Consider the following 26,822-nt stretch of genomic DNA (forward strand, 5'->3'; position numbering starts at 1 on the left):
TATTATTTTGTTTATTTGGGTGTGATGATGTGATCATAATTGAAAGACATGAAAATCAAAGCAGATCGAAACACAAAGGACCAGAGTCGAAGAATTGAGAAGAGAAGTCCGACAACTTATAACATCTACAACTGAGCAAGTGGCTCAGTTGGAGCTCATCAATTCACTTGAACGTTTAGGTGTAGCGTATCACTTTGAGAGTGAGATCAGGCGATCGCTAGATGCCATATCCACGAGCACTAGAGGATTTGAGGACCTCTACTCCTCTTCACTTCGGTTCAGAATTCTGAGGCAACATGGCTATAATGTTTCTGCAGGTATACATATATATATACACATGTGTTAATTCCAAAAAACTGACTCAATAATTAGTTCTTAATCTAGACTGTCTATTACGAATGTGTTAATTGACACTAACCATTAAAGTTTCTTTTTGCATTTCGTAGAGTGCTTTAGTAGATTTAGGGAACAGTCAGGCCGGTTCTCTGAGAATCTTCGTGAGGACGTGAGAGGGTTGCTGAGCCTCTACGAAGCATCACAACTAGCCTGTGAAGGAGAAACTGTGTTGGAAGAAGCTACGGCCTTCTCTTCAGAGCATCTTAGAGCAAGGATAAGCCGCATGGACCAGAGGATGTCTCGACAGGTACAGCGTGCTCTGCAGGTTCCGCTCCACAGAAGGGTTCGCAGGGTCGAGGCCCGAGAGTATATTGAGACATTCGAGAGGACGGACCGCAGAAGCCAAGTGCTGCATGAGTTTGCTAGGCTGGACTTCAACATGGTGCAGACAATCCACCAAAGAGAGCTCAGGGAGTTATCCGGGTACAATTCATTCTTGCACTTTTGCCTAAATAACTTGGTTAATAGTTGATAATAATGCAGCAACTAATGTCATTCTATGTATATATGTATATCAGTAATGAATATCTTGTATGTTACATTGTTGCTGGCCTGCATCATTGGGTCCATGAATAATCAACCATGAGTCCTTTGTTTTGGGTGTTTGCAGGTGGTGGAGGGACTTGGGCTTGGGCGAGCACATTAGCTTCGCCAGAGATAGGCTGGTGGAGAGCTACTTCATGGCGGTGGGGAAGATGCATGAGCCACAGTTCTCACAGTACAGGATGCAACTCGCCAGGGTCTCGTACTTGATGGCCACCGTTGAGGACATCTTCAGCGAGCATCAGTCTGTTGAGGAGCTCGAACGCTTTGTGCAAGTTGTTGAGAGGTAAAGGATGATCATGGTTGATGAATTAGAGAGAGCAACTCTGTCTCTAGTTTCTGCTTCACATTGTTAGGAGCCAATGAGGATGCTCTATATTGTATATACGCAGGTGGGATCTTCAAGCGGCAGAGCAGCTGCCTCAGTCACTGAGGGTCTTCTATGCGGCTGTCTACAACACAACCAACCAGATCAGCTACACTGTTCTTAGGAGGCATGGCCGTGATATCACTTCACACATGAGGAGAGCGGTACGACACTTTCTCTATGAAATATTTCTTCTACTCTTCACATCATCACATTAGTATATTAGCTTCACTTTCTAATTGACTTGCTCTCTTCTACTCTTGGGCAGTGGGTGAGTGTGTGCAGAGCTTACTTGGTTGAAGCAAGGTGGCACCGTGCCCGGCAGACACCAAGGCTAGAGGAATATTTGAGCAACATCCGGGCAGCCATGACCGGCCCTATTCTCCTCCCTGCCTACTTCTTCCTCTCCCAAAACATTGAGGAACAAGCAATCCAGCAGCTGCAGAATGACTCCAACATCATCAACTTCTCATCGATGATAGTTCGTCTCTCGGCAGACCTCCAGAGATCCAGGGTTAGTTTAGTGTATTTTCTGCTGGTTAACTAGTATTAGCTTCTGAGTTGACAATGTTCTTGTTCTGTTTTTTTTTATTTGATTGGCTGATGATCTTCTCTTTATATGTTGAACACTTGATCGAAGGTTGGATTCGGGAGAGGGAACCTGCCTAGATCGGTCCAGATTTATATGAACGAGGCAAGGGTAGCGGAGGAGCAAGCACGGCAGCACATAAGGAAGTTGCTAAGGGATGCATGGAGGAGGCTGAACAGGGAGCTGCTCTCTGCTCAGCAGCAGCAGCAACAGACCGCCTTCTCTCGTTCCTTCATGAACGTGGCTCTCAACATTGCGAGGGTCTCCCAGTGCATGTACGACTATGAAGATGGCGTCGGTGTCTTGGAGCATGAGTCCATGGACCGTATCTACTCTCTCATTGCCGAGCCCATCCAGACTGCCTAAGCAACTGTTTCCCAATCTATCAACCATGTTGGTGCCCATTAACCGAATCCTACTTATGATGCTATGTATCATCATGTAATAAAATGGGTACATTAATAAATTAAATTCAGTACTCTCTCTCTCTTTATCTTTATCTCTCTCTCTCTCTCGCGGTCACATGTATGCACACAGTCATAATTTCCCTTATATCTATACACCTCATAAAGCACTTCTTGTGGTCGTCTCTAAAGATTTGGAACCATCCTCCCTTGCTCAAGCCGTTAAGCATCAATGTTGGTGTGACGCCATGGCTGCTTAATTTAAAGCACAATAAGAGAATGAAACATTAGATTTGGTGCAAACTCTAAAAAACGTAAAACCATGGGGAATAAGAGGGATGCATTCTAAGGCTTTCTTACCTTGCATCCTTGAGGGCAGCCGGCAATAGTTCCAGCTTCCTCTGGAGGTTGATGAGATCGTCTTTCGCATTCAAGATGAGGCCGACCTTTTCTTTCAATAAACTGGTGACGGCTTCCAAAATAACAGAAAGAGCGCTTCTGCAAGTAGGTCCATTACTAACGCCAACCTCCTCTGTTTCTTGGTGGACGGGAAGAGCAGAGGAAAAGAATCAGAAGTGAAGAAATTCGGCAAATTAAGGAAGAGATCAAACTTATAAAGGTGAGCAAGTGGACTCTCGCTTTCTTTTAACTCAGAAAATTAAATTTCTCAAGTTGCTGAGTTTATGAGAGAATATATCTTTAAGGGTCCATTTGTTTGCTTCCAATCAGAAGCTTTACCGATTTGGACTATGGTGAGCCCATAGGCTTCTATGCACACCGGCAAAGTTTCATATATTTTTTCTGCCAAACAAATCTGGGAAAAATGTCTCAATCCCAATCTTGTACAATTCCCTTTTCTCACGTTTGCATATTTCTTTTTCGAGGGTTTTCTTCTATCCTATTTTTTCTCTTCTCAAAATCACAAAGCTTATTTAGATATCAGGCTTGGGCAATTTATGGTTCTTGCACCAAGGATTGGATAATAAGATACAACTCTAACCTTCTGCCCAAAATTGCTGACCCAAGACGAGACAGGAGAGGAATGGATATGTAAATTACTTGATGTTAAAAATATTTTCTTCCCATGCTTCCTAACTTTTAACATATCGAATTAAAATTAAGTAATTTGGTATATATCCAATTGGATAGTAAATTCAAAATAAAATAAAGCTAAATTTATATATCCAAATCCAAATTTAAATATCTGAGTCCAATCCATAGTTAAAATCGGAGTTTCAATATACATCAAATCCAAAGTTATTACAACTAAAAATGTTCTCAAAGTTCTAGATCTGGACCCGGTTCAAAGTAAGGGTGTTTTCATATACAACAACCGTCCTTTATGTTTTTATGATGTAATCTTCTCACCCACCGTTTTGCATAGGGCTAAGTATATAAACTCCCTCAGCGCCTTATGTTGCCCTTTAGTTTATAAAAGGAGCTAAGAGGGCATTTGGCAATAGAGACACTTTGTGAGTGACCTACAAATCTACACCAAAATTATAGAAGGTTCATTGGACACTAGAGCTATTGGTTCATGACCTTTATCAATTTTCTGGGCAGATTCATGGAACCTTCACAATCAATGCTACCCCTCAAAGGAACACATTGCTCACATGCAGTCATTCATTATTTATTAAAATATTAGAATGACATTTTTCAATTAATAAATTTTGTTTCCATAACAATTTAAGAGCAACAATATTTCCTAATCAACGTCCTAATAGTTTGAAAATTCTTAGAAGGAGTAATCACCCCAAATTTCCTAAAATTCAATATTTATCATTTTCCAAACATTTCATGATAACAACTGCCTCAGCCCCTGCCCCACTTCCAACTCTATAGCAAACTTGGCCATGCACCCACCAAATGGGTGTCGCTTTCAAACATACACCTGCCATCGCCACTGTCTCCACAAGAAGTGGAGAAATCCTGCATTTCTTCACCACTCGCACAGCCCAGTTCTTTCTTTTGACCATGTCCTGCAAGGTTATCTGAAGATCCCGGGAGAAGACGGCATTTTAGAACTGCCGCATCTGCTGTCGTAGGCACAAACCTCGCCAGAGAGGGCATTCCAAGCGTGATTTTCTCTGGAGCGCATTTTTGGCTGGAGGCGATTCAGAGGTCGAGTAAGGTGGCGTTGGATTTGGGCACGTGTCTAGTATTCTTTATCTATTTTTCAGATTTTTTGGACAGTCTGTGAAGAGATACAGAATTTACAAGTGCCACAGATTTCTAAAGGACCCTGCGACCCAGACTCTCTTCAGCTGGGAATCTGCAGTGTCAATATCATGGCTGACACTGCTGGATCAAATCAAAGAGATAAAACATTCAAGGGAGCCAAGTCCACCGAGCATAATACCCTGAAAATCAAAGAGATAAAACATTCATGGGAGTTTTGCGAAGGCTGCTCAATTGGTTCTTAGTGGAAAATCAAAGGCATGATATATTAATGGGAAAATCAAAGCTCCAACCACTACTGATCCCAACTATCATGAGTGGGAATCAGAGAATGGCATGGTTATGGCGTGGCTGCTCAACTCTATGGAACCATCCATAGCAAATCTGTTTACATATCAAGATACTGCTTGCGGAATATGGGAGGCTTTAAAAGAACTTTACAGTGAGCAAAATAATCTTGCTCAAGTATACCAGATACAATGCAAGATTCCCAATCTCACCCTCCATGACCAAGATGTGCAGCAGTACATTGGGATACTCAGGATTCCATATGATGAGCTCCTCCAATATCGACCAGCGACCTCTGATCCAGTCATTTACGAACAACATTTTGAAGAAGATCAAATCTTCAAGGTCCTCGTTGGATTGAGTGAGGACTATGAAGCCATAAGGACTCAAATCCTGAATACTATGCCGCTGCCAAAATTCAATGCTGTTTGTCAAATGATTCAGAGAGAGGTGTCAAGGCGAAGAGTCATGAGCGTCCCTCCTAAAATGGACGCCATAGAAGACAGCCAAAAAAGAATGGTGTGTCTTTCACAATCGGGCACTAATCAAGGCATACAAAGGTACCACTCAAACACACAGAAAAATCACAGCAAACTTAAGTGTACTCACTGCAGGAAATTGGGTCACACACGCGATCGCCGCAGGGAACTTGTGTTTCTACCAGGGAAGGAAAAGGGATCTTCTTCAATACCAGACAAAGACATCAACCTTGCAAACTTTGTCAGCAAAGATGAGTGACGTCTCAGAAGGTAAGTTCTGTGCCTTATTGACTGACACTAAAAATAAATCCTCGATAGTTGATTCTAGTGCCACTGATCACATGACTAATGATCCCACAAGACTTGCCGATCTAAATAAGGATCTTCATCGTTCTGTTTTTTCTGCTGTTGGGTCATCTATGGTTGTTCCTGGCATTGGAAAAACATTCTTCGAGAAAAATATTAGTTCCGCTTTACTTGTTCCTTAGCTTGCTATCAACCTTATGTATGTTAGCAAAATCACTGAAGATTATAATTGTGTGGTTATTTTCTCCAAGAAGGTTGTAACATTTCAGGACCCGAGCACGAAGAAGGTGACTGGTAAGGTTCGATGCCATGGTGAACCCTACACTTTGGACACCGACAGTTTGAGTTGATTCACCAAACCAAAATCTACTCCAAGGAAGGACTATCAAATTTGACATGATTGATTAGGACACATATATGAATGGAACCTCAGTTCCCTCATCACTTCCCTCACCATTGATGATAATAAAGAATGTAATGCATGCGAATTCGCCAAATTCACATGCCTCACCTTCTTGCCGATTCATGAAAGGTCTGAAAAAGATTTCAATCTCATTCACTCGGATGTTTGGGGACCTGCTCCAGAGGACTCTCATGCCGGTTTTAAGTTTTATGTCTCTTTCATTGATGATAAGACTCGTGTAACTTCGATTTATTTTTTCAAAAATAAGAGTGAAGTTCCAAAAAATTTTGTAGAATTCTGTGCCCTCATTCTCCCTCAATATGTTGCTAAGATTAAAATGCTTCGCTTTGACAATGGTTGTGAATATGTGAATGATGCATTGAAAAACTTTATGAGGAAGCATGGAATACAGCCCCAATGTACCTGCACCGGGATGCCTCCGCAAAACGGCATTGCAGAAAGAAAAAACCGACAACTTCTGAATATTGCTCGGGCTTTTATGATGCACATGAACGTACCTCAGACAACTTCTGAATATTGCTCGGGCTCTTATGATGCACATGAACGTACCTCAGATTTTTTGGAGCGAAGCCATTGGGACAGCATGTTATGTATCCAATCGAGTTCCAAACTCTAGAATAGAAGGAAAAATTCCCCTTGAGCAACTTCTCAATAAGCAGCTGTCACTTGAACACCTCAGGGTATTTGGGTGCAAATGTTTCGTACTTGTGCAAGAAAGATTTAGAAAAAATTCCAGTGATTACATGGTCTACTTTAACTACTATATTGTTTGTCAAGTATTGCTTCAAACTTAAATTATTGTTATCTATACATTCATTTTTTTTTTTGGGTCTGTGATGTAATATATTGTAGTCAACTATTTAGAATCAAGTAGTAGTATCACGTGCATATCATTGTGCATCTTTGGACTCCCATTTCCAGTGGTGGAGATAGGAATTTCTGGTTAAGTAATGATGTCAATATATTCGATTTGAATCAGATGTCCAGCCAAACCATTCTGAAAAACCAGTTATAGAAAAAAAATATAATGTCCAATGGAAAAATGAGATCAGGTTTGGATTTAAGAAATGACATTCTATTGGATTCAGATTCAAATATATGTAAATATTTGATCAGATTCAATTTCAGATTGGATTTAGTTTTAAACAAATATCATACATCTAACATTCTTATATATTGAACGTCAGCCAGATTTGGTTCAAAATTCAGATTTGGAAGTGAATGCAAAGTTGGATTCAGATCATATTCAGATTGCAAAATTGGATTTCAGACTTAGATATGACTACTATTCAACCATGTTCAAATAAGAATCCAAATATGAACACGTGAACATTTGAAAAAGCAGCTACGTATGGTTAAGAGTATATTTTATTCCAATCTGATCCGTTGACATCCCTATGGCTGATGGCATATGACAAGCAAACCTGGGTGGCAGCTCCTATGGCTAGATCCACAATCCAAGTCCACTCCTCATTGAAAAGCTGTTGACCCTGCAGTCAACTGCTCATACCAGCCCACATCTGGCTTATTTGCTGCTCTTTTTTGCCATTGATATGCGTTACAAAGAGTGTATCAGAACTTCTTTGTGATGCTAAGCTTGCCTGTTGCATTTCTTCCAATTGCAAATCTCATGCTAATTCATTTCTCAGGGCTGCATGTTTGTCTTATGATCTTTGAGTTGAGTAGGACAATTTATGTGGATATAGTTGGGATGTCAGCAGATCACATTCAAATCATATATACTGTTAACTGTATCTACTTTTTTGGATATTCATATTTGAAAAACAAAGAAATTTATATCTGAATCGAAATTTAAAATCTGATTTCACAATTGACTTTTACATTCATATCTGAATCTGAATCTGAATTTTGAACCAAATTTAGCCATTTTTTTAGAATTTAAGAGCATTAGATATAGGATATTTCTTTAAAAATAAATCCGATGAATCCAAATATGATAGGATATTATGTATATCTGAATCCAATCATATGTCATTTCATAAATACAGATATGGTCTACCTTATTAACCAGATATTTTCTTTTTTCATATCTGATTTTATTCTGTAGAGTTTAGTCAGATATCTGATCCAAATCGGATATGGTGACATCTCTAGATATAGGTAATTAGCAGCTCAGGTTTCCTATGGAAGATGGTGGGAGTTAGGCTCTGGACTTGTATTAACAAAAAATTATATTTACAGCAGCCAAAAATGGGGATGCATAGCGTGTAGACCATAGTGAAAACTTAGCTACTGTGTCCTAATGGCAGAGCTACATTACTGCTATTGTGGGCACTTGCCCACACCAACCCGAAAAAAAAAAAACTATCTACATACAAAAACTTCATTAATTTTCAGTTTTTTACATATCTGTGTCCCTTAAGATTTGAATCTTACACTTCAAGTGCCCCTCAACCAGAAATTTCTGGCTCTACCACTGGCTGCAACCATAAAGACATGTAATGAGATTTTATGAAACGAAGAGTGGACATGTACCCCTTGGCTCATATGGGACTTCCCATAGTTTTAACTTGCTAAATTCATCAAACAAAATAAGAAAAATGGTCAAAAAGTTTTGTGTTTCCCCTGTTTGGGAGAGCAAAATGAGTATCAGAAGTCATTTTTTGCAATAAAGTCCCCATAAAATCCAAGTGTGCTTTTGGTGCCTTGGAAAAGGTGCCCATATTATTATCAATTTTCATATCGGTGCTTCCCTTTTGCACCACAGGGAGTTGACACAATAGGGATTCAAAACAGAAACTAGCAGTCTACCCGCCCCCACCCGCCTAAGGCACGAACCCCCTTGAGTATGCAGTTCCCCTTTGTTGAGCTATGTACTCTTGCGGAAGCTAGGATAAATCTCTTGCACTGTGATACTAAGAGTTGCGCATGTAATACCTTTTTTTTTCTGCATATACAATGGACACAAAAAGACTCTTGACAGAAGCTCAAATGCTTGTTCATGTTATCCCTGGTCTAACTCTACCTATTCAACAGGGTTTTCCATCGATATTTTCTGGTGATATTTCTAGTGTTTTCTTTACTGGAACTTTTCATGCTAGAATCTCCAACTCCTTGCGGGCTCTTTTGGTCCATATCTAGACCCAAATTTAAGATCCAGATACAAAATTGGGCCTTAGATCTGAATCCAAATCTCAGCTTTAGATTGAAAATTGAAGCAAATTCAGATAAAAACTAAGCATTAGATCCAAAAATATAGCCCATATCCAAAAATCCGATCCAAGATCCAAAAATAGAGTCAAAATCCGGATCACAATCCAAAACACACACACATATATATATATATATATATATGTATGTATATATCTAACTTGATTTTTTCACAACTGACTTGATTTTTTTATTTCAATTAACTTTTCCAAATTAAGCAATTCATTAGTTAAGATTATTTCTTCTAAAACATATCTACTACCATTTTATAAAAAAAAATTATAGAACTCTATTTTCCAATGCCTCACAAACAGTTTTCTTAATTTAAGGATTGACTCTTACATCAATTTTTGCTTTATAAAATTTAAAATTTCCAAAACAATTTAAAATCTTTACCATGCCCCACACTGCTATTTAAGTGGAGAATAATGCTTAAATGAATGTGGAAATACACCAAAAATGAACAACGCGCCAGTAAAACTAAGCCTCATACTGATGGCCGGTGGACCCTTTTCCACTTTGCAGAACAAATTCCCATTGGTGAACCAAAAGAAATTTTGGGATGCAAAATATGCAGCACTAGTGTTGGGAAATTTCTTCATCACAAACGAGCTTGTAAGGTAGGTAAATGCAACACATATGATATTGATTTTTAATTTCATGTCATTATGCATATAAAAGTCTTGACCTACATCATTATGCAATTTGATCTATAAACTAGTTGCTAAGTTGATGGCTGAGAGAATGAAGATTGTTTTAGCACAATTATTGGCTCAGAACAAGGGCGTCTGATCTCTCCAGTAGATTTATTCACCAACCATGCACCTTGCACTTGAAGCGGTCAACAGCTTGGATAAGGGCATATAGAACAATTTTTTATCCTCAAATTAGATATTCCAAAAGCTTATGGCAAAGTGAGATGGTCTTTCCTGCACTTTGGTCTTTCTTTTTTGGGATCCTGTGAAGATTGGGTGAGGAAAATTATTACTTATGTTTCTACTGCTTCCATAGTTGTCACCTTTAAGAAGGGAGGGAACCACTTTTTGTTGCCATGGAGGCGGATGACAAATGCACCCTCTCTCTCCACTTTTGTTTACTATTGTTGTGTTGTGGAAGTTTTTTCTGAAAACCTCCAATGGCGAGTTTTACAAGGCAGGAAGCCCCTAAAATGACTTTCTCAATTTACTTCTTTGCCTGGGGTGCTTCTCTGCAAATGACAGCCTTTTACTTTTTTGGGCTGTTGTGAAAATCCACTTCTTGTTTAAACCAAGTTTTACCTGATTTCACTTCCAAAGCAGGTTTGACTATAAATTCATTTCATTTTTTTATTGATTTTAATGTTCTTGACAACACAATGGTCATTGCAAACCGATTTCATTGACAGTTGTCCAAACTTCCCCTTACTTATTTGGGTTCCATTATTTGTTGGTACTCTCACCCGTGACTTATGTGAGAAGCTTTGTAGAAGGGTGGACCATCCACTTACTTATATGAGAAGCATGTTCTGCAGCAAGTGGTGGGTTATTGGGTGAGAGCATTTAGGCTTCCACTTATTGTACTGAACTTTGTAGAGAAGAAATTGTCATTTTATTTGGGGGGATTCTCATCATCTTAGGAAACGTCACTTAGTTGGGAGTCTGCTTGCTCCGATGCAAGAAGGTGGTCTTGGCCTTCTTGACGTCACCAACTCCTCATGCACCCTTTCGGCCGGACACCAATACTTGAATGGGAGCTTGTGAACCCTGTAAAGTAATGCTTATTTCTCTTGGATATGGAAAAGCTGCCTTTTGGGGATGAGAAGAGGTTTGTTACTTAATTTAGGGGTGTTTGGGTTACAGTGAAGGTGAAAATTTGGTGTGAGGAATGGGGTACTCATAATTTCATTAACTTGAGATGAAATGGACTTGAAATAAAAAACAGAAGACCCTAGATACAAGGGCGAAGTCAGCAATTTTTTGTAGGAAGGGTAGAATAGTATTTGCATAAAATATACAAGTACTGAACAATATTTTTCAAAATTTTTACGTAGCCCAAACAATTTTTTTTTTTTAATATAAGTATCATATTTTTTTCAAAATATGAGGTGGGAGGGGTCAGGGCTAGAAGTGCATAACTCTATTGAAGAAGAAGAAGTTTTCTCATGGTGGTTCAAATGGTTTTTCAAATAAATGGGTTACAATACACTGTGTTTATGCTTACGTGTACTCTTTTGGAGCATAAGGAAACAAAGAAATTCTATTATCCATCATGACAATTTGATTCTGTGTGGTCTTGAATGGAGAGTCTGCAATGATTTAGAGGATATGATAGCTGGTATAAAGTGGAAACATCAGGAGGTGATCTTCCCTGCTTACTACATGGTTTTGCGGTCGATCTGTATGTGGTGAAATGGTGTTCAGAAAATGTCTATATGTGGTGAAATGGTGTGCAGAAAATGGCTTTTTGTAGCTGATGTATTTGCTGTCAACAATCGATTGCAATGAGGCTGTAATCCTTTTTGTACAGTGAGGTTGCTTTTATGCCTATCTTCTCTTTGGTTAGTTGTAGTTTCTATCTTTGTATTTGAGGATTATGTCTCTCTTCTTTTTTGGTTTGTTCTAGCTCTGGTATCTTGTATTTTGTTATCTGTTACATTGTTAATAAAAATGTTTGGGAAGCCTAAACTCGTAGCAACGACGTTGCATCGCCAAGTAGGGCGGCACATGCGTCGAGCCCAATCCCTCTCTAGCTCGACTTGATTATACAACATCAAGCTCGAGCTCGACTCCCTTAACTTGCTTAACTCATTTATGGCCTAACTTGTTTTTTAAAACTTTTTCACGTCAACTCGTTTAATTCGTGTATGACACCAAACCAAAACTTGTTACCTCGAGTTGAAAAGAAAATTTGTTTTCTTGTGATACAAACTGGGGTATGATTGTCCTGTAGTACCAAGATATTCTTTTTAGTGCTGTAAAATGAGCAAACAACTTAAAATTTTCTACTTAATCACAAAGTTGCACACCAATAATAACAAATTGTATGGTAAAACCATGAAAACAAGGGGTTTCTCCCCGTCCCCCTCCCCCCTTTTCTCCCCCTCTCTCTTCACAAGGAGAAATTGTCAACGCAACAAATTGAAGAGAACATGTGGTGCCATTTGTATCTTTCTAAAAGCAGTTCCATTCTCTCCCCAACCTTGCATGGCGTATGGCCGGCAAAAGAATGATACCCCATCAGATCAGATTCGAACTGAATGTATGGCGTTACCCTATTCTATATATCAGAAGTTCACATATTTATATTTGATTTAAGATTTGAATGTTAATGAAAGAAAAGTTTGTGTGAATCAAATTTTTGAATATGTAGTCCAGATCTGATCCGATATCTAATTTTCATTTTAACATGATCCAAGTCTGAATTGTTAATCAAATTTTTATTGAACATTTATTACATTGAATTCAAATCCAGAATTGCGAGAGCAACATTTTGTAAAACAAAATACATCCAATTTTTCAATCAGATGTTAATCCTTTTATTTTCCATTCTAATTTAATCAGATCTTAGATACATCGACATCCTTAGCTCTGCCCTTAATAAAGATGCTTTGTCCCCAAAAAAGAAATAATCAAGAACAGATTCATTGTCCTTAAAATACTCTTAGGGGTTGTTCGACAACATGCATGAACATTATTATGTGACTGTTCGATGAAGGATAACACATAAATTTTAGTACTGTTTCATGATGCCCTAATCTTTAGAGTGGATTTATTAGACACTCGTATAACATCCCAGCAAACAAATGATATCTTGACAATGCACACTAAATTATTGTAAGTTCTAGAAATATTAAGGAAAATTAACTCTTTCGGAGGCTTGGATTTTTAACTGCCCTTGTTTAATGTAATTGGATGAAATGTCGGTTAGGCTTCTATCTTTACGTTGTCTGATGATTTTCTAAAAAAAACATTTATGAGTAGTAAACATTTATGATTGTGGAAATCATCTTGTGAGGGTTTAGTTTATATTTTTTTAAACACTGCTATTGCAAAAAACATACTTACATGGAATCAAATCAATCAAGTTGGTCAATTCAGTAAAATTGGCTATTTTAACAATTCAATTGATTCAACTGTGAATCGGCAAAGCACTATATAAAATTTACCTTTTTTAAAATGATAATACCAAAAACATATATGTACAATTAAATGTGAGTTCGCGACAATTAAGCTGAAATGTAGTGTGGTTGTTAACCTCCTGCTCAGCCAAAAATTTGGCTTAACAGCGATTTGGGTTGGATAGGTTAACTTCAGTTTGATTCCAATAATTTTGCTTTAAAGGCATTGATCCAAAGATATACATGAAAAAAGTTATAAACTTCGAATAGAATCCTGCTAGGGAGGAGGCCTGGAAGTGTACAAGAAGAATAGCAACAAAAACTTACACACACTTTAGAGGGTGTTTGATAATATGAACATTGTGTTCTTTGGAACCCAAACTTTCCTGTTAGAATGAGATGTCAAAAACAGAAGAGAGTTCTTAAAAGAAAACTCCAAAAGAAGAAGAATTCAACAATTCTGAGTCATAATGGAATTCGGATTTCGTACGGTTTTGTAACTGGGTCCGATGTATGACAGATTCCAATGGATCTGAAACCCAGCGACATGCAAAATTAACGTTGGCAAATATGGTCTGTCTGCATAGCAGAATGAGTGAGCTGTCTTACGGCATGATGGTGAGGGACTCTAGAGAAGGTACACATGCATGCTAGGATTTCTTGCTGGTTTCACACAAATTTAAATTTTAATTTTGACGTGGAACAACTGATACTAGCAAAGAGGCCACTGACTGAATAAAACTAGCTAAAGAAGCAAGAAATACTTGGGTAGAATATTTGCCTCAAGTGCCAAGTGTCCTCGACTACTGGGCAGATTGGAGCTCTTCTTACAAGACCCCCACAACTACTTTTCTTCCTTGATGTCAGACTATTTATCTACAAATAGCATCTCCCTCCCCCTGTCTCTCTTCATTAACACAAATAAACAATGCACAAGTTGAAAAGAAGATGTGGGTGTCTTTTTTATCATTCTAAAAGCAATTCCATTCTCTCCCCTACTCTGCGTGAGTGTATGGCCAGCAAACAAAAGGTACTCCGTTGCACCAAATTCAAACCAAATTTACAGTATTATCATATTGGGTTTATTAGAAGTTCAAATACTTAGATTCAAAATTAAGATTTGAATGCTAATGGAAGACAAGTTTATGTGAATGCAAATTTTAAATTTACAGTCTGGATCTAATCGGATATCTAGCTTTTACTTTAACATGATCGAAGTCGGAATCCAACCTTTAATTATACAATGAAATCCAGACCATATTTTCATATGTGAAAGCAGAAATGTTTTTGTCGCAAGGGCCAAATATAGTTTCAAAATTTTAAGAGGGGCTGAAATAAAAAATTTTCAAATTATATATATGTAATATATATATATATACATATATATATATATATATATATATATATATATATATATATATATATATATATATATATATATATATATATATATATATATATATATATATATATATAGATATATTAAACTTGAATTTTATACATTTACATATAAATTTTTAATGTTTTTCAAATTTTTTACATTTACATATAAATTCACATCCAAATCTGATCTAGTGACATTTTTAAAATCCAAATACATCCAATTTCTTAATCAGATGTCATTTTTTTTTTCCTTTTTGTTTCCATGTCTAATGCAGTCAGATATTGGATCCATCGACAACCTTAGCTCTACCCTTAAATAGAGATTATTCATCCTCAAAATAGAAATACCCTTCTTTATTCTTGAAGAAATTCGTCGTCCTTAAAGAATAGGGTGCTTTGAGCTAATGAGAAAAAAATAAAGATACAGTATAGCCAAGGGAAAAAATTTTACATCGCTTCTGCTCTGAATTAAAATGATAACCACTTGTAGCTTTTAAATGCGGTCACCTTAAATATGTTTGGCCTTTCTATAATTTCTATCAATGTGTACAAGTGCTTTTATAAACAAACACTTCTTGGCCTTTTTTCCTTTTCTTTTTACCCCAACTTTAAAATTCGTTCCTGAGGACATACATTTCCTTTTTTTTTGTACAAAGAATTTCGGCAACTCACAAGAATACATTGGAAACTTTTCGAACACAAACTCATTTGGACAAGGACATGTTGAAAAATATTATATATAACGAAACTATTTTCTCTCTCTTAAACAAATAAATAAATTAAACAAAGTTTAGGATGATTTAAGTACAATGCAAGTGTTTGTGTGTTTTTTTTATAAAATGTTGTTGATCAAGTTAATTAATGTGTAAGGCTTCAACCTACGAAACAGAAAAGGTTCCATAACATGATATAACAGCACCTCAACCACTTTAGCCTAGGATGGATAACCTTTCCCCAAGATGGTCTCTGAGTTCCTGCGGCAGATGGAGTGCTGGACAAGAGTAAATTACCAACTTTTCAAGCTTCGAGAGGCAGGCAATCTGTTCGTTTGCATCTGTGGGACATGTTGTTGCTACTGCATCATTTTCGTTTTGGTGGGTAGTAATGTCCTCCAGAGACTTCAGCTTGGGGAAGTATTGAAGCTCTAGGTATCTCAGTTTTGGGAGGCATTGCCAGTGGCCTCCCAAGCTGATGTCCTCATAGAAATAGTTTAGGTACAATGTTTCCAGTTGGGAGAGACCCCACAACCACTGAGGCACCCTTTCCAATTAGACCTCATCAACATTCGTGTCACTCAAAGACAGAGACTTGAAGGAGGGTAGAAATGTTGATACCTCCGATGGCAATGGCAATGGCAGTAGTACTGCTGAGTCTGGATCCAACCTTAACTCAATGAGGTTAGGCAGTTGCTCAAGGAATTTCCATCCCAATCTCGCACTTAGGCAACAACTCACTGACAGACTTTGGAGCTGAGTCACTTGACCGTCATCCCCCACCAGCTCCAATAGAGCATCAAGCAAGCCTTCTGTCTGCATCTTTGGACATTCATAAAATTCGCCTCTCTTAACCTTGGCATAGAAGTCAACGTTGTTTCCCCTATTCCGTCTGCTGGCCACCCTTCCCAGTTGAGCAATCCTTCCACCATCAACTCCTCAAGTAAAGGAACGTTAACAAGAGCCTTCAAGCCATTAGGTCCGTACACCTTCAACGACTTGAGAGCAGGCATGTGATGAGGTATTTGCTCTACGCTGCAGCATTCCTCCACCTTCAATGACTCCAAGGCAGGCATGCTAGCTATTTCACACAGTGCTGGGCAATTGATGACATTTAGTTCTTTCAACGAGGTAATGCTTATTAGTTTAATGCTTATTAGTTTTTCTCATAAATGGCATCTTTCTAGCTTTAGTGAATGTAGCTCGGTATACTCAGTATTCAAATGCCAAGCTGGCATCTTTCCTTTATAATCACCTATCTCCAAGCACTCCAGCCCAAGTGGAGGTTCCAATGCCTCCAGCGCACCACACTGTTTGTCATTACTCTGTTCAGAAGTACCACTCTGTTCAGAAACACCTCCAGTAATTCGAAAGTAGAAGTCCAAACTAATTATGCCATGCTTCTCCTTAAGCAATTGCGCATTTCTTGCACAATCAATTGCCTTTCTTGTCACCCCTAACCCTTGTGTCCCCTTTGTCATCCGTAAATTGTTAAGCTTCCCCAAGCCTTCCGCTATAAATTTCAATTCCCACGTCCATTTCATCCCAAGATACCACAATCGAACTTTCAATTTTTGAAAGTTTGAAACCCTTACAAAGTAAACAGACTTCAAAATGTATTTAAAAATTAAAAATAAAAAAATTGTTGGGCTTACCAATGCACTGGATGTGTCAGAAGCTGGAGCATTTTAGTTTTGTTTCTTTACCATTGCCAAGTGCAGCCACTTCAGTTTCGATCTTTTGCATTCATTTTTTCATTATGAAATGTCAAAGGTGGTGGTTGGATGATTCAGTTATTTGGACGTTGAATATTTGTTGTAGTAAGAATTCTCTAGAAGCAACTTCATGTATGTATTCACATCTATTTTGAAGTAATGAATTTGAATGCACATTCATTACTCTGAAAAAGTTAGTTGATATGAAAAAAGAAAAAAGCAACACTTTAATTAAAAAAACTGAATGGGATTTATACTTAGGAAATGACTTTTGATTGGATTTGAATACTGGTTCAGTTTTAACTAAATATCCATCATATTTCGATTCAGGTTTCCTTTCGAATTCAATTTCAAATGAATTATCATACACCCAATTTATACGTTTTGAATATCTGTACATTCTTAACATATCATAATTCATAATGTGGTTTTGCTTCTTGTATTTAAAAGTTGGATTCAGGTGTGGATGTAAATCTAAAATCAAATTTGAATTGTGAATTTAAATCAAATTTGAATGTGGATACGCCATGGATTTTTCTTCCTTAGTATTTAAATCCAAATTCAAAATCGAATTATGAATATCCGATAAATTTGATATGGTAACATGAGATTTTATTTGAAGCCAATCCTTTAACATTCACGTGTTACTGCAATTTTTTTTTTTTCTTTTTCTCATTAACAAATTGTTTAGAGTCTTTGGTACTGAACCACATCAAGAAACCTCTGCCAAAAATCCTATTGAAGCTATCACATAGCTTTGTCGTTCATCAAAAATCCATAAACCTTACTTTTATTGCAGTGTGGCCAACAAAAGCTTACATGCTCATTCATTATCAAGGGAGGAAGTCAGATTCAAGATCGGTACCTTTTATCTAGTCAGGTCCAAGATTAATACATACCTCGCTATTAGTTTTAGACCACTACTTTAGCGACCTTTGAATCCTTCTTCTCTTGATAAAGCATTTATTTGTCATTATATTAGCAATCCCAAAAGAGTGATTTTCCTTCAGAAATGCTCCTTCGACGGGATTTGAGTACAAGAGGATCAGGGGAGGAGCTTCCTTCATCTACTTCTTCTAAAGTAGACGATTCTTGCTCATTATCTAGGCTTCATCTCATAATAGCCAAGATTAGATAGGATGTCTTCTTTACTATTTACACATGCATACAAAGATTTTTTTGATAGTTTCAAAAGCATTTCAAACTTTTGAAATTAAAGGCATTGGAGAATTTGCTTAGACTCTTTCTTTATGAGCTTAAGTTTCTCTCTGACATACAACAAATGTAATGATGTTGTTATAATATTTAAATCATTTTCCAAACTCGTTAATCATAGTTTCCATCCAGGAAACAGAATTTAAAAACGCAAAATCTCACTTTTAATCTCTCTATTTCTCTCTCCAATTTTTCTCTCTCTTGCTCTGATTTCTCTCTCTTTTTAGATCTCTCTCTAAAATTTCTCTTTTTTCTCTCTCTCACTCTCTCTTCAGTTCTCTCTCTCCCTTTTTTAAAATCTCTTTCTTTCTCTCTCTTTATTTTACCTCTCTATTAATCTCTACTTTTTTTTCTTTTTTTAATATTTCTCTCTTGGATTTCTCTATTTCTCTCTCCTATTTTTCTCTCTCTCTCTATGATTTCTCTCTCTTTTTAGATCTCTCTCTCTAAAATTTCTCTTTTTTCTCTATGTCTTCAATTCTCTCTCTCCCTTTTTAAAATCTTTCTTTCTGTCTCTCTTTCTTTTACCTCTCTTTTAATCTCTTTTTTCTTTTTTAAACCCTCCTCTCTTTTTCTCTCTCTCCACCCCCTTTAAACAAATAATGGGTAGGACAATGGTTGGGTTAGGCAGCGTGTTACATCCATGTCTTCAGTTCGATTCTTGGAGGGTGTTATCCTAATGGTATTGAAAAACAATGTCGATTTTAAGATTAGGGGTGCCATTATGAGGTCAACTGGACTGGTTCTTGTCTCCTCCCCCACCCACCTTTACTCCCCTCCTTTTAGACTTCTCTCCCTTTTACTCTTCTAATTTTTTTCTCTCTCTCTCTCTATTTATATATAAAACAAAAAAAGCTCCCATTTTGCATGCCCCAAAATCATTCGACTTCACCAAGGCCAATATTAAGGTGCAATACCCATGATCCTTATCATTCAGACTACACTTGGATGGCTTACAACTCATTTTTGAAAACCTTTTTTTTTTAATACGCATGTTGTGGTATGAATGACTTATCTAATTTTCTTTCAAGCATAGAGAATTCTTTCTCTTTTCATTTAACTTTCATATTCACCATGCATTCATAAGATTCACCGATACCCACAACCACTCCTTTACGAAACCTAAGCAAAACATAATCGAGCCTTAATAATATGGTAATGGAGTTAATAGAGTTAGGCTAAAACTTGAGATTAACTTGTGTTTCAAAAGATATCTATTAACTTTCTTTACTTTACTAATGATCATTTCATTAAAGCATTTTTATAAAATTTTATCAAAACTCTTCTTTCAAAAATTGACTTAATTTTTTTTACCTTAAATGATTATTACAAATCAAATGTTTCATTAGTTAAGGTTATTTCTTCTAAAACACATCTCTTACCATTTTATCAATAAAAAATTATCAAACTTTCTTTTCCAATGCCTAATGAACAATTTTCTTATTTTAAGGATTGACTCTTACATCTTTTTTTGCTTTATAAAATTTTAAATTTCTAAAACACTTTAACACCTTTACGGTCCACCACATTGCATTTAAGTTGAGGAAATAGACCAAGAATGAAGAATGCCACAGAAAAACTAAGCCGCATACCTATGGCTGATGGACTCCTTTTTTAGTTTGCAAAACAAATTCTCACTGGTGAACCAAAAGAAATTTTGGGATACAAACAATATGGCTCTGGTGGTGAGAAATTTCTTCTCACAAACAAGCTTGTAAGGACTGTAAATGGAACACATGATATTGATTCTTAATTCTATATCATTATGGATATAAAAGCTTTTGACTTATATCATTATGCAATGTGGTCTATAAACTAGTTGTACTTCTGATCTCCCCAGTAGATTTATTCACCATCCATGCTTCCTGCTCTTGAAGTGGTCAACAGCTTGGATAAGGGCATATAGAACAATTTTTTCTTCTCAAATTAGATGTTTCAAAAGCTTATGACAAAGTGAGATTGTCTTTCTGCACTTTGGGCTTTCTTATTTGGGACTTTGTGAGGATTAGGTGAGGGAAACTATGACTTGTGTTTCCACTGCTTTCTTTGTTCTTGGCCTTAAGATGTGAGGGAACCACTTTTTGTGGCCATAGAGATGTTTCAAAAGCTCATTTCTCATGAATATGGCAAATCTAGTGGTGTTTGGGTAACAGTAAGAAGGTGTAAATTTGGTATGAGTATTGGGGATAGGGGATTCTAGAACAACTACTCAATCAAGATGATCTTATTAAATTACAGTCACATGCAAGCTACAGTGGAGGCAGTTCTTACCCACAAGCAAGAATTTCTTGCTCGAGATATATTTTCAATGTCAGTCTAGTTTCTTATTAGTTCTTCTTCTCTTATTGATTGTGATGATCTTCTGACATGAGCTTTTCATTAACTTCAGATGAAATGGATATGAAAACAAAAGCAGTAGACCGCGAGATCCAGGGGTGAAGCCAGCATTATACAAGGGCCAAACAATATTTTTCAAAAATTTTACATAGGCCAATTTAAAAAATTTTTAAAATGTAAGTATCATTTTTTTTTTCCAAAACATGAGGGGGGAGGGGCCATGGCTCCTGCCAGCTCCCCCTCCTTCTGCCCCAGCCTAGATCCTTACAATAAGATTATTTGGCAAATGATACTTACTATCATGGGTGTCGCTGGTACATTGATGTATCACCAGGATTGGCTTCCTAGTAATAGGCCATACTTGTGTTCATACATCCAGAATTTGGAATTTAAGGGGACGGCGCAAATATTCACTAATCTTGACTAAATTGTGATCAACAGTCAATAATTCAATAGAAAAAGCCTAGTTAAAAAAACTCTCGACTGTCTAGTTATCAATCACTAATTTTCACATGGGCTATGCTCACCTATTTTTATAATTGAACAGAAAGAAGTGGATCAATGGCAAAAAAATTCTAAAATTGTAACTTCCCATATTTATTCTTCACCTTGAAAGGCTTCAAAACCACTTGTCCAGTCGCTTTACTGTTGCGTGTAGAAAAGAAAGAAAAAAAAAAGGATTGGCCCACAAATTTTAATAGATTTAATTTTAGGCTATTGACATTTCCACGATTGTGAAATACCAACCATGAAAATCCAATCTACATTAGTTAATTTTTCAAACAAACAAAGCCGTTTATTATACATATCTAACTTTAGTTTTCTTTTGATTTGGAAACATGGTGCCTACCAAGATAATATTTTCCACATCACTTCCTTTTTCATTCATAATAATATGGGGAAAATGGAAAAGTGAGTTGTGAACAAGGTTGGCATCGAGAAAAAAGAAAGAAGTGAGAGAAATGTTTGAAAATGGAAATAAATCAGCTTGTAGTTCACTCTATGAAAATGGAAAGAGAAGGAAGACGAAGGTAGTGCTCTACAGGCTGGCAAGGTCCATGATTGGTGTTAAATAAATCTGGAAAAATTCCCAATCCACAAACTTCTACATCACCTACACTTCCTCTTTCTCACATTTGTCGGATTTCTCATTGTATTATGTAAAAGTTTGGATGCAATATTTTTTTTTCCAAATCCAAAATTTTATTTATCCCATCCAAGTTTCATGATCTGACCATTGACTAGAAATACAACTTGTTCGTGCCACGAAGGAATGCCATCGACCTTGCCAAACTTAATGTTTTATTTCAACAAACTCTGTTTGACAGAACTAAGAGCTCAGAATGGGATGTGAAAGGTCTACCAAACCATAGCAACAGGGCATGATCAAGTGGCACTAGCCAGGCAAACTTGGCTCAGACCAATTACGTACTCAGGGTTAGGTTTTGTAACTAGTCTTTTGACTATTTCATTTCAAGTGGGCTTCTTTTTTTATTTCATTTTGTATAAGTTAGAGCAAAAGAAGAGAGAAAAGCTTCACTTTGGATGCTTTCTTGATAAGTGTGTAAAATTTCTGATTTTGCTTTAAAATTTTTTTTAAGAAATTATTTGCTTTAAAATTTTAATGGTGTCTCTGCATTAATCATTTTTCTTGCTTTAAAACATTAAAAAAATCCAATACCAATAATTTAACAAATATGTCATTCTGTTGTAAGGGAAATTATGGCTATGGTGAGAATATAATATACATGATGGGTATTATTGAATGTCTCATAATGAGAATGTAAGTCAAATTGTTGAGAGATCAGTGAGTCCTTATGGTCTCTTATTTGTCTAATATGTAGCTTATAGATAGAGTATTTCTAATTTTTCAACAAGACCTGATTAGCTAAATTTAAATTTGATTCCACCAGTAAAAAAGACAAAGCGACGAGAACATCACTTTCTTTATGATAGACAAAGGTATTCGTACAAACTAAAGCAAGAAAAAACAGTTGTGAAATGAATTTAATCCAAAGCATCCAGCAGTCACAAAGACAGTGATAAGAGAATAATTTTATTTACTATAGACCAAACATTATTGATTACATATTTTCAGGTTCATTCCCCTTTTAATAACTATTCTCATTTTTCAGGGAAACTTTCCAAGACACAAATAAATATTTTACACGTCCAGTGACATATGGATATGCTCCAGTGCTGAAATCTATAAAATTTTAAAAAGATTCTTGAAATCTGATTTGTGGATCAAATATTCTACAGTTATAATTAAAAAACAAGCTGCCAACTGGGAACCTTATATGACACACCACAAAGTATGCACACAAAGGTCTGCTGTGTAATGAAAGGCCATGAGTTTTTTCACGGCCGCATTATAAAAGAAGGTGACGACTTTTGCAGCATGAGCTGCTTGTTTTCTTTGACACAATTTTACTTCTTGTGGTAGTAAGTGATAATTCTTGTAGCGTCTTTGTTTCTATTCTGTTCGGCAAAAAGGAAAGACTTCAAAGCTCCTCTTTTTTAAAAAAATTGGTGAAAACTATATAACAAAGGGCATAAAGTTCTTTTTAACCCTTACGTAGAGGGTTGCTGAGAGATCTCAAAGATGAAGTTAGGAATTTTTTGTTGTAGGAACCAAACTATAGTTTCTAAATTTTTACAGAACCAGAAATATAGTTTTCTTATTTTATTTTATACAGGATAAACTAAAATATTTAAAAATTTATAAATAACTTTTTTTATTTTTTTTTTACAGCCCCTACCAGGCCCCTCTGCCTCCAGTTCTCCCTCTCTCTATAATTTTGTTGGACAAAGCCTTTGGTCCCCATGACTGAGGGTTTCTCTTTGAGAACGAAAAGTGGGAAAAAAAAGAAGAAAAATTTAGCATATTTTTATAATTCAAATTTAAAAAAAAATTGCCTCCACCATTTTCAAGGTTGGACACATCTCTGATTATGGACCTGATTTTGTACTGTAGCTAGTAAAAAAGCATTGTGCCATTACTAATCAAATTTGTGTTCCTTTATCTTTTATGCCATATTCAGGCCCGAGTCCACTTTGTGTTACGGAGATGCAACCCCGATTATATCTATATTTGGGATCATATGCTTCTTGGATCCAAATTCAGTTTAGAAAAGTAGAGCCTACATCTGAATCCCAAGTCCTCCCTGAATCCAAACCCTTTTTATGATGTAATCTTCTCACCCACCATTTTGCGTAGGGCTAAGTTTATAAACTCCCTCAATACCTTGTGTTGCCCTTTAGTTTATAAAGGAGCTAAGAGGCCGTTTGGCAATAGAGACACTTTGTGAGTGTCCCATAAATCTGCAACAAAATTATAAAAGGATCATTGGACACTAGAGCTATTGTTTCATGAACGTTTATCAATTTTCTGGTCTGATTCATGGAAGCTTCACAATCAATGCTACCCCTTAAAGGAACACATTGCTCACATGCACTTATATATTATTTATTAAAATATGAGAACGACTCAATTAATAAATTTGTTTCCACAACAATTTAAGAGCAACAAGTATTTCCTAATCAACGTTCTAATAGTTTGAAAATTCTTAGAAGGTGTAATCACCCCAATTTTTCTAAAATTCAATATTTATCATTTTTCAAACATTTCATGATAGCAACTGCCTCAGCTTCTGCCCCACTTCCAACTGTATAGCAAACTTGGCCATGCACCCACCAAATGGGTGTGGCTCGAACCACCCCTCCTCCTCCTCCACAGAAGGAGACCCTCCATCTCCTCTGCAAAAGGGGACCCTCCATCGCCACCATCTCCGCATGGAGTGGAGAAATCCTGCATTTCTTCACCCCTCGCACTGCCCACTTTTTTCTCTTCACCATGTAATAGTCTGAAGATCTCGTGAGAACATAGCCCAAACAGCACATTCCAGGCGTGGCTTTCTCTGGGACACGTTTTTTACTGGAGGTGATTCAGAGGTCGAGTAAGGTGGCGTTGGATTCGGGCTTGTGCCTTTCAGATTTTTTGGACAATCCTGTAAAGAGATACTGAATTTACAAGTTGCACAGGTTTCTAAAGGTTCCTGCGACCTCCTATGATAGAGAAACTCACCTGCAACCCAGACTGTCTTCAGCTTGGAATCCGCAGCGCCAATATCATCGACGACGCTGCTAGCTCCAATCAAAGAGATAAAACATTCAAGGGAGCCAAGTCCACCGAGCATAATACCCTGAAAATTACCTCCAAACTCAATGGTCCTAACTATTTGAGTTGGGCAAAGGCTGCTCGCTTGTTCCTTAGTGGAACATCAAAGATATCATATATTAACGGGAAAACCAAAGCTCCAGCCACTACTGATCCCAGTTACGATCAATGGGAATCAGAGAAAGACATGGTTATGGCGTGGCTGCTCAACTCTATGGAACCATCCATAGCAAATCTGTTTACATATCAAGATACCGCGCATGGAATATGGGAGGCTCTGAAAGAACGTTACAGTGAGCAAAATAATCTTGATCGAGTATACCAGATACAATGCAAGATTGCCAGTCTCACCCTCCATGACCAAGACATGCAGCGGTACATTGGGAGAATCAGGAGTCTATTTGATGATCTCATCCAATATCGACCAGCGACCTCTGATCCAGTCATTTACAAACAGTGTTTTGAAGAAGATCAAATCTTCAAGGTCCTCGTTGGATTGGGTGAGGACTATGAAGCCAGGACCTTGAATTGAGGGAGGACTATGAAGCCTTAAGGACTCAAATCCTCAATACTATGCTACTGCCAAAATTCAATGCTGTTTGTCAAATGATTCAAAGAGAGGTGTCAAGGCAAAGAGTCATAAGCATCCCTCCTAAAACGGACTCTATAGAAGACAGGCAAGAAAGAATGGCATGCCTTTCACAATCCGGCACTAATCAAGGCATACAAAGGTACCACTCAAACACACACACAAAACACAGCAAACTTAAGTGTACACACTGCAGGAATTTGGGTCACACACGCGATTGCTGCTGGGAACTTGTGGGGCAACCAGGGAAGGAAAAGGGATCTTCTTCAATCCCAGACAAAGACATCAACCTTGCGAACTTTGTCACCAATGATGATGTGGAAAAAATCTTCCAGAAATTCTCTAAAGCAAATCTAGTATCTTCTCAACCAGTGGGCGATGTCTCAGAAGGTAAGTTCTATGCCATGCCTTATTGACTGTCACTAAAAATAAATTCTAGATAGTTGATTCTGGTACTACTGATCACATGACTAATGATCCCACAAGATTTGCCTATCTAAATAAGGATCTTCATCGTTCTATTTTTTCTGTTGATGGGTCATTTATAGTTGTTGCTGGCATTGGAAAAACAACATTCTTCAAAAAAATATTAGTTCCGCTTTACTTGTTCCTAAGTTGGTATCAACCTTATGTTTGTTAGCAAAATTACTCAAGATTATGATTGTCTTGTTGTTTTCTCCAGGAAGGATGCAACGTTTCAGGACCCGGGTATGAATAAGGTGATTGGTAAGGGCCGACGCCATAATGACCTCTACACTTTGGACATCGACAATCTTCACCAAATCAAAATCGACTCAAAGGACCAATTACCAAATTTGGCAAGCTTGATTAGAACACATATGCATTCGGAACCTCAGTCGCCTCATCTCTTCCCTCACCATTGATAATAATAAAGCATGTGATGCATGCGAAGTCACCAAATTCACATGCCCCCCCTTCCGGCCGACTCATGAAAGGTCTGACAAAGCTTTCAATCTCATTCACTCGGATGTTTTGGGGATCTGCTCCGGAGGACTCTCATGCTGGTTTTAAGTTCTATGTCTCTTTCATTGATGATATGACTCATGTAACTTGGATTTATTTTCTCAAAAATAAAATTAAAGTGCAAAAAAAAAATTTTGAATTCTATGCCCTCATTCTCACTCAATACGGTGCTAAGATAAAAAGGATTCGCTCTCACAATGGTGGTGAATATGCGAATGATGCATAGAAAAACATTATGAAGAAACATCGAATGCAACCCCAATATACCTGCGCCGGGACAACATCAGCAAAATGGCTTTGCAGAAAAAAAAAACCGACAACTTCTGAATACTGCTCGGGCTCTTATGATGCACAAGAATGTACCTCATATTTTTTGTAGCGAAGCCATTGGAACAGCATGTTATATATCCAATCGAGTTCTAAACTCTACCATAGAAGGAAAAATTCCTCTTGAACTCCTTC

At 37.2% G+C, this 26,822-nt stretch overlaps 1 protein-coding gene across 1 annotated transcript; it reads left to right on the forward strand.

Moving 5' to 3' along the window:
- The first annotated feature begins 619 nt into the window (after positions 1-619).
- Positions 620-26,260, forward strand: LOC116245745 (alpha-thujene synthase, chloroplastic-like). The gene is made up of 6 exons (XM_050075561.1): positions 620-819; positions 1,007-1,225; positions 1,332-1,470; positions 1,575-1,820; positions 24,717-25,162; positions 26,059-26,260. The coding sequence occupies exons 1-6, from the start codon at positions 620-622 to the stop codon at positions 26,258-26,260; spliced, it is 1,452 nt and encodes a 483-aa protein (XP_049931518.1).
- The last annotated feature ends 562 nt before the right edge of the window (positions 26,261-26,822 follow it).

Source organism: Nymphaea colorata, chromosome 1 (genome assembly GCF_008831285.2).
Source record: "Nymphaea colorata isolate Beijing-Zhang1983 chromosome 1, ASM883128v2, whole genome shotgun sequence".
NCBI lineage: Eukaryota > Viridiplantae > Streptophyta > Magnoliopsida > Nymphaeales > Nymphaeaceae > Nymphaea > Nymphaea colorata.